General features: G+C 50.2%; 6 protein-coding genes across 6 annotated transcripts; 2 read left to right on the top strand and 4 right to left on the bottom strand.

The window, feature by feature from the left end:
• Window positions 1-2650: 2650 nt before the first annotated feature.
• PFICI_11747 (uncharacterized protein) lies at window positions 2651-3815 on the bottom strand (the record flags this gene model as incomplete). Its single annotated transcript, XM_007840328.1, has 2 exons — window positions 2651-3685; window positions 3738-3815. 2 exons carry the CDS (start codon window positions 3813-3815, stop codon window positions 2651-2653), a joined length of 1113 nt encoding a protein of 370 aa, XP_007838519.1.
• A 1332-nt stretch (window positions 3816-5147) lies between these two features.
• On the top strand, window positions 5148-6188 carry PFICI_11746 (uncharacterized protein; the record flags this gene model as incomplete). Its single annotated transcript, XM_007840327.1, has 1 exon — window positions 5148-6188. One exon carries the CDS (start codon window positions 5148-5150, stop codon window positions 6186-6188), a length of 1041 nt encoding a protein of 346 aa, XP_007838518.1.
• Window positions 6189-6664: 476 nt separating this feature from the next.
• PFICI_11745 (uncharacterized protein) lies at window positions 6665-7430 on the top strand (the record flags this gene model as incomplete). Its single annotated transcript, XM_007840326.1, has 2 exons — window positions 6665-6887; window positions 6985-7430. The coding sequence occupies 2 exons, from the start codon at window positions 6665-6667 to the stop codon at window positions 7428-7430; spliced, it is 669 nt and encodes a 222-aa protein (XP_007838517.1).
• A 216-nt stretch (window positions 7431-7646) lies between these two features.
• On the bottom strand, window positions 7647-8852 carry PFICI_11744 (uncharacterized protein; the record flags this gene model as incomplete). Its single annotated transcript, XM_007840325.1, has 1 exon — window positions 7647-8852. The coding sequence occupies one exon, from the start codon at window positions 8850-8852 to the stop codon at window positions 7647-7649; it is 1206 nt and encodes a 401-aa protein (XP_007838516.1).
• Window positions 8853-9349: 497 nt separating this feature from the next.
• On the bottom strand, window positions 9350-10476 carry PFICI_11743 (uncharacterized protein; the record flags this gene model as incomplete). The annotated part of the gene is made up of 3 exons (XM_007840324.1): window positions 9350-9482; window positions 9551-10380; window positions 10435-10476. The coding sequence occupies 3 exons, from the start codon at window positions 10474-10476 to the stop codon at window positions 9350-9352; spliced, it is 1005 nt and encodes a 334-aa protein (XP_007838515.1).
• An 840-nt stretch (window positions 10477-11316) lies between these two features.
• Window positions 11317-13507, bottom strand: PFICI_11742 (uncharacterized protein; the record flags this gene model as incomplete). Its single annotated transcript, XM_007840323.1, has 7 exons — window positions 11317-11436; window positions 11507-11827; window positions 11910-12143; window positions 12221-12290; window positions 12340-12430; window positions 12583-12938; window positions 13155-13507. The coding sequence occupies 7 exons, from the start codon at window positions 13505-13507 to the stop codon at window positions 11317-11319; spliced, it is 1545 nt and encodes a 514-aa protein (XP_007838514.1).
• Between the last annotated feature and the right edge of the window lie 775 nt (window positions 13508-14282).

The following is a 14282-nucleotide window of genomic DNA, read 5'->3' as shown; positions in this document are numbered from 1 at the left end:
GAATGATTCAGTCAATGATGCAACAAAATAGCTCCAAACAAGTTTACCAACCTCTTTGCGACTCGCACCGACGAGATCCAACTCGACATGAAAACAAAAGGCGATGGATGCATTAGTGGTTCCTGGATTCTTTGATCGCAAGCTGAGCACATACTTTTCCCTAAACTGTGCGGACGTTGCTCGACCGAAGAACAAACTTCTTGCTACCATGCACTATTGAAGTATACATTGAGGCAGAGTGCTGGAAACGTATAATTCAGTATACACATATTGTTGTCAATGGTCGTAAGGATGACAACGATTCTCCTCATCAGTTCAATCAACCACCTTGGTTGCTTGGCTGAGCGCAACGGCCCCATATTGCACCCACATGCTCCCACGCAGATGCTGCTGCAGGCGTGCTACGCTGGGGGAAGCGTGGGCGCGCTTCTTATCATTGCAATGCTATTCGTCTTCCCCGCAAAAATGACTGTGCCCAAATGACATCAATAGTGTCAAGCGTACACAGCATTCCCGGGAAACAAGCCACTATCGATCAGACTGCACATGCGAGAGGCGCTCCGCCAATAGAAATGGTCCAGTCACCAGTTTCCCTCGCCCTCCATGATTCAGACGAGATCCACGAGTGATCTTGGCTTACACTCACACACACACACACATCCGATGGTGGGTAAACACTGCGCCAAATCCTTGTTCTTGTCGCCTGAGGGTAAGTTGGGCTGAAGACATGCTGAATATTCTAACTTTCAGGAAACGGACGACCCGAACACTAAAGAATTACACGACTCTGCCCTTTTTCATGCTAATGCCTGTTCCCCGGATTTCCATGTGAGCTTATCTGGCATTGTGCACATGCCTTTCTTGTCTTCAGCAGCACAAGCAAGCAGCCCCAAGTACATTATAGATACCACACTTTGCAGGGCAAGCCTGGCGCCACTGCAGTCATGCCGTCGACTAGACTCCAACGGCAGTCGATGCAAGGTTTTGAAGCGTGTACATGATTAGAAAATGGAGTCTGGCGGATACAGTACAAGTTCATAGGATATGTTCTTTTGCGCATGTTGCTCTATTCCCATGATATGTCAACCCCTGGTGCATTGAGAGTCTGCCCTGCGTTTATGGAGATATCCCAAAGCACAGACTTTCGAGACGATGGACTCGTTGCTAGAAGTCCTAAAACTTGGCCCAAGGTGGAGCCAGTATAGAAATACAGGTCACGAGATCAAGCAAGTGTGTAAACAAACCCCAGTTTGGGTCTCGGCATACGATGATCTCTTTTTTTCCCCAGCGCATTGGCACGTTTTCCTCCTCTTTGCGAAAAGTTGTACCTCGATATCATGCTCACAATGGAGTTGGCAAGTCATGCAAGACACGGGTAATGCCATCCCAGACTTGGCTCAAAACGAATGATGAAAAGTTCTTGAGCTCAGCATCGGCCCGTGAATGTACCTATCTGGTCGGATGTGTCCACGTGCGACTTGCGTCAGGAAAATACCCACCTCGCATGGAGTTGGAATATAGCAGCACGCCAGTTGAACTCATTACTGAAACGAACCTATTTTGAGTCGGGCTTTCGAAAACCAGCCAATCCGGCCAAAGGACTGGAAGTTAACAGTAGTAGCGGATTCGTATCTCCCATTTGGGGTTGTCGCACTTGTGAAAGGCTTGTCGCGTTTGAGATGCTCTTCTCATGTCGTCCTGTCTCTTATGCTCAAGTAACAGTGCCCCCTTTCATCAAAGCAAAATTCCAAAAGCCCGAATGTATTTGACTTGCAACTGTGTCCCACATCTCCTGCGATAGACCAGAACCCCAAAAGCGCAAGATATCAATGAATGCCGGAGTGACCGGCTAAGGGATCCTCACGGCCGGGTATAACTTAGTGTCTCCGTCGGATATACACTCGTGTCCCATATCAACCATGCTGCGCGGCGAAGCCAAGAGCTCGGTATCGATCAATGTTCCCAGTCGTAATCCATTTCAAAATTCCTCGCTCTTTTCTTGTGAATGCTGCTGAGGTTGAAAAATCGGGCGCACTTGAAAATTAGTCGATCGAGATTATTCGTCGGAATTCCAGATATTCTCTTCTCGTAGCCCTCCACAACCCCCATTATCCCAACGTGTCGATCATAGATGCATTGACATTGGACAGCCAATCACCTCGTGTGCTCGAGAATCAACATCCTTGGGGCAAAGATTGAATGTGACATGAAAGGAAAGAAGATGGGTAGAATCATAATGAAAGGATGGACGCGGGCGCCATTCTAATTTTATCACTTGACTGACACTAGATGAGGGGAGGTCGGGCGCTAGGATGAACTCATATCACGCGATCATTCTTCAAAACGATTGACTGATGTCTTGTCTAGGCAGAAAACGTCATCGAGGTCACTGATTACGATTGATGTTGTGCTACAGTACGAGCCGTCAGATTTCATCCGCGTCTGCTGAGCCAGGACTTGGCAGTCACGTATTCAAGTCACAGATGCACATCAAGAGACAATTGATTGAAGTCGAGAGGAGTAGACTGCAAGGAACATGCTGCATTGCTCTAGGGAATCTCGACTTCATTCTTTGGACTATCTAGGACCACCGAGCTTGGTCGTCGATCACAGCCGCTCAACAGGGCAGCATGGAGCCATTTCAAATACTTCAAGCACTAGGCGATGTTCCGGGCACAAAGTCAGGTATTTCGGACACCGGGGCTGAAGGCGTAGCCGGTGCCAAAGCCGGAGATGCAGGCGCCTCTACTTGCGCAGGCGACGCCGGCAAGACCGAGGGGAGTGCCGGGACAGCCTCAATGGCGGCTGGAGCTGGCGCACTGGGCAAAGCCTTGGGAGGAGCTGGTACGCTCACGACAGCAATAGGCGCGGGGGCTTCTTTTGCGGCCCCAGGCTGAGCCGGGAGTGACGGTACGGCTAGAGCAGCTGGTGCCGCGGGCAATGAGGGCACGGCCGGGGCCTCCAATGGCTTGATAGCCGGCGGCGAAGCGGGCGCGGCACCGACGGCGCGAGCAATGATGTTGATGCCTGCCTCGCCTCCCACTGAAGTACTTCCGTCCGAGCCCTTGGTGATGCCTAGATCCCCGCCGAGGTTGACCGCGTTGCCGTTCTTGTCCGTCGTGATGCCAGCGTTGCCGTCGAATTGTTCCGATTCCTTCACAGCGCCAACTTCTCCGGCTTTCTGGGCCGCCTCACCGGTAGGGGCAGCTTGGCCTTCGGCAGGCGCAGTAGCAGCTGGTTGTTCTTCAGCGGGAGTCGCAGCCGCACCCTCGGCAGGTTGAGCGGCTGCCTGTTCTCCTCCTTTCTGGCCATTGTTGTTTGACGTGATGCCACCGCCAGGTCCTCCAAGAGTAAGACCGCCAATCGTCAAGCCGCCTCCTGTATTGTTCCTGGCGCTTTCCAGAGCTGCGATGCCTTCGGCCGTCTTGTTGGTACCAGCTTGAGCGCCCTCGCCAGCCTGGTTCCCGCTTCGTTGACCGCCACCGAGAGTAAGTCCACCTGGTCCTCCAATGGAGATTCCGCCATTGCCGATGCTCAATTGTCTCTTGACGTATTCAACCGACTGGTCACTCTTGACCACCATCTTTGGAAGCACCATCGAGGTCCAGATAGATCGCTTTCCTTCGGAACCCTCGGCGGCCTCTCTCAAGCCAATCATTGCGCTCGCTCGACTAGCGAGACTTCCCTGTGAATTGTTAATGGATTACTCTTCAATGTATATGAGGAATAAAACTCACGACAGAGTAGCTGTGCTGGGCGCCCAGCGACAGATCAGTGAGGGCCAATGCCCCGAGAACAAAAGAGATTAGTTGCATCTTGATTACAATAAGAGGAACCGGCCTCTCAACGACGATCAAGACTATTAAAAAGACTATAGTATAATTCAAACCAAAGAAAAAAGAAACGAAAAGATCGACAGATGAATGTTTGCACGACCAATCTCTAATCAATGAAAAAAGAAAGACACATACAGCATTAATTAGAGGAATATACACAAGATCTATAGTCTGACATCTCAGACCTAACCGCAACGCATCCCAATCCAAGAAAGGAATCTTTCCAATTATATCCCATGATTGATAGGATTGCATGAAAAGAGTGTTGTAAATGATAGCTTGGCAATGGCTGAGATGGTAACCAGGTCAGCGCCCACTGGCGGTTCTGAGGTGCCCAGAGATTCTCAAGAGTTCGGCGGAAACCGCTTGGCGTTCCAGATCCGCCGAGGTGATACTCAGCTGCCTTCAAGACCTTGCGGAAAGGAAGCTCTGTGCACAAAATAAGGTTACGGAGGACGGATGCAAGTTGAAATCCCCTGTCAATGGTTTACAATTTGATAATAGGTGATAGCCATGTTCTCGAACAGTGTCATACACAATCTGGAGATCCACATATTCGGTGGGTCAGGGTCTTGACTCTTGAGTCTTGATCCCCAGATCGCCAATTCTAGACCCATGATATCACAGAATCTGGAAAACTCCACAATCTTCCTTCAAATGCGCAATTGCATTATAGAAACAGGTGGTTTCAGATCGTCGCTATGAATGGTTAAGTTTGTCGGTTATATATATGTTCTCCTATATCTTTCTGCATGCGGTTTACGTGAGTAGTGTTTAGGTGACCGCGCATAAGCCAACCGATTTTGTCGACTTGTCTGGAAGCGCCTACTGATGAGTCGCGTCCAAGTCGAGAACTGCGTACACACAAAGAGCAGTAGCTCAGTCCATTCTTCCATACATTTCTCTCTCTCTTGGTCTTGTGTGGATTACCCGTGCCCGTTCATCTTTTTGTACGGGTACTGGTTGCGCACTCCTTAAATGCATGGGTGACAAAAATCGTGCTCTTGCTGGGCATGCGCAAATGTTAAAGCCATTTTCGTGGAAATGCCATTGTCTGCATCCCCGGCCTTAGAACGATAATTATTAGCCCTGGCTCTTTATATCCATTGAGGCTTTTGACCATGAACTGTAAAATCTGGTGTGGCTGTGACTGCCTGTAGTTGCTTGCACAGACGAACAGGTGGCAGACCCACCAAAGTCCAATCTTTCAAAGGGCCTCAATGTCAAAAGGCTTGTTGAGACCGCATCAATGCCGACGACTCTCCATTAAGCAGAGCTACGAGTAAAATCAAGTGCCTACGTGAACCTGCAATGTCTACATCTTGCTTTGAATATCCGTCCCTCGACAAGACAAAGTCGCAAATCCGCCTCCTCGAAATACTGCCCCAGGCCGACCACAGCTTGCAATGCTCTCTGACGACATTTCATACCTCGGCATGTCCGCGGTACATTGCTCTGTCGTATGTTTGGGGAGACGATGAGCCGACCAACACCATCGTCATCAACGGGCAACCCTTTGAGATACGGAACAACCTGAGCCATGCATTGCCGCGCTTGGCGGACCTCCAAGCCCAGCGAGATGAGAAGCACTTTTGGATTGATGCCATCTGCATCAACCAAAAGGACACGGGGGAACGCAATCACCAAGTCGGGATGATGAACGACATCTTCACCCAGGCCAGTCTGACAGCCTCCTGGTTGGGTCTAGGGCAGGAGACCTCTGAACTTTTGCCATCTGCGCAGACTACTTGGCCAGAGCCTGGCACCAGTGCCTTCTTGGCGAAAATTGATTGCAATACGTATTTCCAACGAATGTGGATCGTTCAAGAGGTCATGCTCTCCCGGGACATATGGGTCTTATGCGATAACGTAATATGCCCGTGGGAAAAGCTGGCAGAATTTTGGCTTGTCAGTAGCCGAACTAAGTGCGATCTCAACAGGAGCAGACTTGCAGCGGCCTCCATCGCTTCTAAAGGTGTTGCTGCGGATCTATCACTGGCCAGCTTGAGCTCAGCCATATTCTGGCGGGGGTTCTTCCACGCTAACAAAGAGTTCCGTGGGGAGTTGCGACTAGAACAACTCTTGAACTCGTTTCTCGATCGAGAATGCCACGATCCTAGGGATAGGATCTATTCCTTACTTGGTCTTCTGCCCCGCGAAACATTGCAGTCGAATCCATTGCCGGTCGACTATGATATTAGTCTAGAGGATCTTTTCAGCTTGGTATTACAACATCTGGATCAGTCTTCAGCGGGTGTAAATTCTAAGTGGCCCCCTGGTTTTGGCGATGTTGAATTTTCGCGAGACTATAATGCCCGCAATCTGCGAATGGCTCTGAATCTAGAGAGTTAGATAATGATTTTGAATTGTGGAGATGTATCTAGGAATATAGGATAGAGCAAGAGGCTTCATTTGTGTGAGAATATGATCACTTGACCACAACTCAACTATCTGCCTGTCTACCGACAACTATGGCAGATGAGTCCTTCTGTAATATATCGTATATGAGTAGAAGTTAAAATCCAGGAACGTGATTGATCAATAAGTTTGAATGAGTCCGAGCCAAAGAGGCGAATGCGCTAATCTCGTCGCAGTAACCAGACACATGCAAAATGCTGCAGCAGGCAGGGACCTAATTCCCGGCTTCCCCCAGCCGAATTCAGGGGTCCACAGCGGGTAATAGCACGCTCGTTTTTGTTGAAGCTCAACGCCAAATTCTGTACCGATTTGGAGCTTTGGTGCCAGCAATCTGGGAACGCAACCCAAACATTGACGAGCTTGCCTTCTTTCTCCCATCCAATCCCACGGAACCTGACACGCTCAAGATCATGGCGCAAGAAGCAACCAAGCCCGCCAAGCGGTCATCGCCCGTCAAAAATGGCTACCTGATTCTGTACAATGCCGTCTCGACCGTCCTCTGGGCCACCGTCCTCGGACGCACCGTCGGCACCAACATTCTGAGGGGCCCGGATTTCGTGCACTTTACGACGGGAGACTTTGTGCTCTGGACGCAGACGCTCATGATCATGGACGTTTTGCACGCCTTGTTTGGTATGTGGCGCAATTGGCGCTCACTCTTTGACTGACTCCTCCGTTTCGTGGGGAGCTTTGGCAACTATATACACTAACACTGTCCCCCCTTTCGCAGGTGTCGTCCGCTCCGATCCCTTCACTGCCGCTGCCCAGGTCGCCTCCCGATACGTCGCCGTCTGGGCCGTTCAGTACCCCTTTCCGGAGCTGTGCTCGTCGCCCATCTACTCGTCGATGCTGTTTGCCTGGTCGCTGACCGAGGTGATTCGGTACGGATACCTTGCGCTCAAGCTGGCCGGTATTGAGCCCTATACCTTCCTCTGGGTGCGCTACAGCTCGTACCTCGTCCTATACCCGGTCGGCATCCTCAGCGAGATGGGCATGATGTACTTGGCTTTAGGCCCTGCCGGCCACAAGTTTGGTCAGCTATACCAGGCGTTCCTGCTTGCTTGCCTGGGTCTCATCTGGCCCGCTGGTGCATACATTTTGATTGGACACATGAACAAGCAGAGAAGAAAGGTGTTGAGGGCCGCCAAGGAGCAGAATGTCAAGGCTACCCAATAAGCCACGGGCGAAGAAAACAAGCCGGGTCAAGACAGCATTCCAAACCCATGCTTGAGACGCAAGGGAGGAATGACCATGGGGCCAGCAATAGCCACAAATAGATCTTAGAAATATCTTAACCCTATATAATGCCCAACGCCAACGCAAACCTGCTTAGAGGTGGTATCATTTCCCAATAATCAAATAAAACTTGTAATTGTAAAAGACCATTGGCATTTATTCTTCCAACGCCAGGTTGCTCGTTTCATACCAATCATTCTTGGTCCATTTGACAATCATGTTGACAGCGTCTTCCGAGAGCTTCGCGTAGCCTGGGTTTTGGTTGGATTCAAACATGGCCATGTGCGCACCTGTCTCGTCCTTGGCCGCATCATTGACGGCCTCTTTCCACTCACCGGCCCTCATCTTTGATGGTAGGTTGCAAAATGTCCTCTGACTGCCCATGACCAAGCCCACAGTGCTGACTTGCTTCGAGTCGGCTGCCTTTCCCAGGCGGGTATACAGGTTGGCAAACCCAACACCCAGCTCCCTGTTCAGGCGCACCATATTCGCAACGCGCTTCTTCATCTCCTCGCCGCGAGCCAAACACCCGACAAATTCCAAATGACTGCCAACCCAGCCCCAGCCTTCTGATATCTGCTGTCGGTTGACCCACGCCGCAGCACCACCTGCTGCCACGGCTGCCGCTCCGCCAGCATACATGGCCATTTTACCCCAGTTATTCCAAATTCCGGCCTTGGATTCCTCCTTGGGCGGCGCCTCGAGGGCAGCTACGGGCTTCTTGGTTCCCACCGGTGGGCTCTCGGCAGCCTTGCTCCCGCCCCAGATCGCCGACAGCCCAGATAGTTGCGACATGATGGCCGCGGCGTTTTGGTAGTGGCCCTCTGCACCGTGCGCGACGACGCCGGGCGCTATGCCGAGGTACGGAGTGTCAAAGGCGAGGACACCTTGAATATACGGAAACATGAGACTATTGATCTCATCGCTGTGATCCGGCACGGCCTTTTGCTTCTCATCTTCGCCACTCTCCTCTTCTCCTTCATCCTCTGCAGCCGTGGTGCCGCCCGCAGGAATGACCTTGTCGCCCGCAAGGCCTATGGCGGTCTCGGCGGCCACGATGCCGCCCATGGAGTGGCCGACGAGGACGGTGCGGACGCTGGGGTCGATGGTGGGGCTCGGGGTGCCGGCGGCGACCTCAATGTCAATGACCTTTTCGAGCAGCCAGTCGCGGAACCTCGACACGCACTCGGCCAGGTCGCCGCGGGTCTCGTACTTGGGATAGACGAGAGTGCGAATGTTTACCTTGGGCAGCTCGACCGACAGCAGCGTTGCCAGGTGCTCGGCAAAGTCGCCCGTGGCCCCAAACGTGTCGTCGCCACCCTTGAAGCCGTGGATAAAGACGAGGAGGAGTGTCTTTTTCATGGTGGGCAAGAGTAGAGGTTGGATTAGGGGGTTTTATCTCCTTCGGCAGATCCAGGCCATGAGGCTATTACAGGAGAAGGAAATCTGTTCCTCCAGGTACTTGAAAGGAATGTGAGTCGTATCGCAGCCTCCGGTTGATTAATGCTAAGATGCAGGTACTACAATCAAGCAGCTGGATGATTTGGTGTCATTTAACTAGCCGTAAGCTGTCGAGTCTGGTGACGTGCATTTGGCGGGGCAGCTCCTGTTCCTTTAGCAGGCAGAAGGAGCCCCGCCAGTTCAATCAGGGGAATTAAGTAATGAATTTGTATAGGTGCTTGGCACTGACCATACATGTGTTAAGTAATGTAAAGTGAAAACACTTGCAAACACCTATTTTATGAAGCTCATATTTACTTTTCGAACTTGAAATATGATTTTTTTATTGAAGTCATATTTACCGCTAGAAATTTTTTTTCATACCAAAATGTTTACCACAGCTCCAAATATGAAAATCATCAGTATGTGGCCGCCAGCCTTTGTTCCAGGTAAACACCGCTGTTGATGCCCTGATACTTCTTGTCAGTCTCGACAGCATAAGTTCCGGGAATCGTGTCAATGTAGCTCTTGAAGTTGGGATTGCAAAAGTATCTGCACAATAAATTAGCTGATCATACTCTTCCTCACCAAATGGAATTTCTGCTTGCGACTTGACTTACGCAATGCTATACCGGGCAGGGTACACATCAGCATCTCCACTGGGTGGCTCAACAACACGGTGAATCGTGCTCTTAATGGTATCATTGCTCCATCTTGCCAACAGATCACCTGCATTCACCACACACGTATTCTCAATAGGCGTTGCGTCGACAAACGTGCCGTTGGGGCTCTGGACCTGGAGACCTCCCCTCATGTCCTGGAACAGCAGGGTGATGCTGCCATAATCGCTGTGGGCGCCGGCACGAACCTGTCCCGGGTTAATGGTAAAAATGTCCTTGCGAACCTCGGGGTAGTGGAGGAGGCGCAAGGTGTTGTCGCCAACGTCGGTGAAGCCATCAAAATAGTGCTCGTCCAGGCCGATACCAATGGCAATGGCGCGCATCACCTCCATGTGCAGGCCCTTGCACTCGTCGTGGAACTTGGTCATGGTGGCCTTGAAGTCGACCAGCTCGCCCTCTTCCTTGGGCCACTGATTCGGGTGGTCCGGCTCGCCCTCGCGACCAATCTCGAGCGACTCCTTGAGGTCCGGGTTGCCCTGACGCAGCTTCTCGACGTCGCTGGCATCGGTCAGGTTTGTCGTCTTCTCGCGGCCGGGCGCCGAGTAGCCTCGGTTTGCTGCCGCTGTTGTCCAGCAGTGCGACATTTTGGTCTCCATTGGCAACCGGAAGTATTTGGCCGATGTGTCAAAAATGCTCTGGCGATATTCCGACGTAAAGGGCAGTCCCTTCAAATAGACAAATCCTGCAGTCTGGAATCCATTGAGGATCGCATTTGCCGTCTCCTTGCGCTGCTCTGGATTTCCATTGAGGAATTTGGAGAAATCGATCAGCTGTTGGTGTATCAGTACACCGAATCAAGTACTTGGGATATGAAGTAAAACTACCGGGATCACAAGACCCTCGCTCTTGACTGCTGCCTTCTCCATCTTTGTAATGTAGACACTCTGCTGTTCCGAGAAGAGACTGAGGGATTTGACGTCTTGTCACAAGAGCGCCGGTAGATAAGGAGAAGCTCAGAGTAGAGTTTATCTCAAGCCGCTGGCGCTGAACTTGTATAGCTGTCGGCTTACTTGAGAATCCGACCTTGCTTATACTTGCTTGATGTTGATTTTTTCAAGACAAGGTACGTCCAACAAACTGCTTCTCGCTGATAAGGAATCACACGGCAATTCACCAAAAGGCCCGAGGCGTCTCTGCGACGGCTGAGCGCCATCAGCTCTGTTAATAAATAGTCTCGACACATGATACCCCGCCAGATAAGCTGTCGATGGCTCCCGGGGGATGTGGGGTCGTTGACCTCCGACGGCTTCTAAGATCTAGATACGATAACCGCCGGTGATCGCAACAAGAACCTCAGGATATGCCTTCACAGGTCGAAATCGTAAGTTTCGGGTGTTTCAAGGGACTGCAAGAAAAAAAGAGAAAAATTCTTAGCCTTCCCTTTGTAACTCATCACGTAATCAAGAATTTGGGAAGCGACTTGAAAGTCACGGCTCGGAATCAATTATTATCAGATGGTAGATAATGGATCCCTATAGTGTGTTGCAGCACGTTAGTGAATGAATTTACGGGGCTCCCCGGTGTTTAGTTGGGGCCACCCAAATAAGCCTGCACTTCATCCAAACTAATAAGAGGTAGGTAACACGGATCATTACACCACTCATTTGACACCCCGATTAGACCAGTTCAAACTCCAATGGGAAAGCATGATCTTGATCAACACTACAATGATCCTATTCCGGTATCATGCCCCCGATGTTCAAATATCAGCCAACTGGGTCGTTCGTCACACGGGCAATGAAGGCTTGGATGTAGGTTGTGGTGGCCGATTCTCGCCTCCAAGGCTTTTCGGGGTTAGCGACTTGAAAGTCAAAAGCCCGAAGCAGCTAGCGAGAGAATAGGGTCAGTGGCTACGTCTCTAGGATATACCAGCAGGAGTCTGGGTAATCTACTTACCTCGACAAAGATCTTGTTGATTTCCAGAATCGCCAAGATCCTGCCCAAGCATAGCCATCGACCGTAACCAAAATTCAGGTCTATGACTTTGCGGCGCCTTACAATGGTCGCTTCGTCGGCGTCGATGAAGCGTTCAGGTCGGAAAATTTCAATGTCGTCGCCGAATATATCGCGGTCGCGCATCATTGATACGTAGTTGGCGTGAACATCGGTGCCTGCTGGCAGCATCTGGCCGCAGATAACCTCTCCTCCGGGAGGGACCTTTTTCGGGAAGCCGGCGACTATTGGCGATGCGACACGCATACCCTCACTAATGACGGCCTGGTGTAGCAAGAGAAGAACGCGTTAGCCATATCCCAGAAGCGCTTGTACATATTCCAAAGGATCGGGTTGCAAATCATACCTGCAAATACGGGAGATTCTTGGCCTCATCGTTTGTGACCGGACTCGAAATACGACCGTTTTGGATACCTTCGGCAATCTCTTTTTTGACTTTGTAATAAACACGTGGTGTAGTCATCAAGTACAACAGTAGCCCTCTTATAGTACCAATCGAAGTCTCGGTTCCCGCGGGCAATTGGATCGAGAGATCAAGCTCTGCTTCCAGGGGCGATATCTTGTGCTTCAACCACTCGGCCTGAGAGAAACATAGTATTAGCATGGCCTCTTATCAAACATTTGGTATCCTGTATTCTCTCAAGCCTGGGATCTTACTAGCATTGTGTCTGATGGCTTTTCATCATTGTTATCTTCTGTATGCCGTTCAACAGCACTCTTCAGGAATCTGAAGAAGAAGAACAAACAGTTAGCGCAGTGATTAACTTATGCATAACAAAAGAAGCGGAATTGCTGACCCCAGCCATCCAGTTGTTGGTTTACTGCCAAATAACCGGAGGAAGAGAGGAGAGAACAACAGGTGTCGGACTAGATTGGCTTATGTAAGTATATATTGTCCAATGATACATAGCATCAGTTAATGGTGCCTGTTTAGTCGCCGACAAAAGCGATTTCGAGATTGCCCATGCAGCAATCCCAGCTTGTGTATAGATTCATAATTGGAAGATCGGACCACTTACGGGGTGGTACCATGGCAGTTGACTGAATGAATTGAAAGGACTTATCGCCGTCTTCCAGGTAATTGAAATGGTCCTTATCCGTAGGCAAGTTGCCCCATGCCTTGCCGGTCCCTGTCAGAGTTATAAGGTCGACCTGGAAGTTTTGGAGCACGCGGCCAATATCGATAACGGCCTGGCCGTTGCCCTGGCTCACTTTTCGCTTCAGCACATCGACTAGAATGCTAAGTTGTAGGTCCAAGCTGCTTTCAATGTCCATAAGGCCTTTGCCTGAGAAACCAGAGATAAGCTTGGCTTTGCGCTTGTCGTGGGCAGCCATATCTATCTCGCTCAAGACGGAGTCGCCGTAGGGGTTGAACCTGTGCAAGATCAAGGTCAGTCTCTTGACGAATAAGCTTACATATAAGCAGCAGCAATAGTAAATGCAATAGTTCAGATGTGCCCAAGTGATGAAACATTAGATACAGGAATGGAAAATTGGACAATAGATGGCAGACTTCAACCTCTTTAGACGCTTAGGTACTACGGCCTTCATACCCAGTAGCCCTTCATGCATGAGACCTGTATACACTCACCGCATACTTGCGTACCAGCCACCCCGGGTCCAGAGAGAGCGAGCTGAGTTGATTTTCCAAAGAGTATCGGGATCCGAAATAAGCACGTCATTAGGCGCAATGCGCACAACTTTGCCGTACTTTTCTTGGAGTTCTTGCACAATCGTATGGTATTGCCCGCCTAGGGACGCACGGAATGCCCACAAGCTGGTGAGGGATGCAATCAGTGGGCCCGGGACATGGCTAAGGCGGTACCACTGCGCAGCTGTCCAGATTGTGAAGCTGGCCAATGCAGCGGCGATGACGAAAATAGCTATCCCACCAACTCCATGGTCTTGAAGAAGTGGATTTAGTGTATTATGGAATAAATCCATAATGACGACGTGAGAAGGAAGAAATGGAACTCGTAATACACTGTTTTTGCTTCGATAGGCAGGAGCGTATAGTAGTCAACCATTGCGCAGGTCATTGAAACATGTACCATGCTCTCACTTATTTATAATCGGCCGACTGATTTTAACTGCTAGACACTGGATTCAATGGACGCGTCTTTGGCGCAGGAAAAGAAAAATGCATCACACCTCAATTGAATGAGAAACAGGAACATGGTTTCCACGTACAATCGAGTATGCATTTCATAACTGGACCTTCCTCGGGCGATGGCAGGATTGATAGTAAGGCTCGCAGGATTGGGCAGCATCGCCATGCATCGCCGTTCAATGTATGGCAACGAAAACAAATATAATTGCAACCAATAAAACCACAGGCTGATATACTCGGATACCACACTCATTGGACGAGTTGAATCACAATAAGAGTATACAACCCGAGATGGTGTTGATCTGCTTGACAAAAGGAATTGATGTCGTACAAGAGCGGGGGACAATAGTGATATTCCTGTATTCGACCGTTAATACTATGCAACGAGGTGGGCTACACAAATACGACATACCCAAGCTATAGGGATGGCAATTGTCTTATCACTGCATAATGCAAGCAATACTCTTGATTGGGATCGTGGGTTGGGGTTGTACCCGAGGACATATGAGGTGATTCCGACTTTTCGCGTTGCCCTCTTGATGCGCGTCCGCCAAGTCACTCGACTCTGCAACATGTAAACGATCCAATCAAGAACCAAAGAGACTTGCT

The sequence above is a fragment of the Pestalotiopsis fici genome (assembly GCF_000516985.1).
Source record: "Pestalotiopsis fici W106-1 unplaced genomic scaffold PFICI_Scf_9, whole genome shotgun sequence".
NCBI classification, from domain to species: Eukaryota; Fungi; Ascomycota; class Sordariomycetes; order Amphisphaeriales; family Sporocadaceae; genus Pestalotiopsis; species Pestalotiopsis fici.
This window is presented reverse-complemented; position numbering and strand designations above follow the sequence as displayed.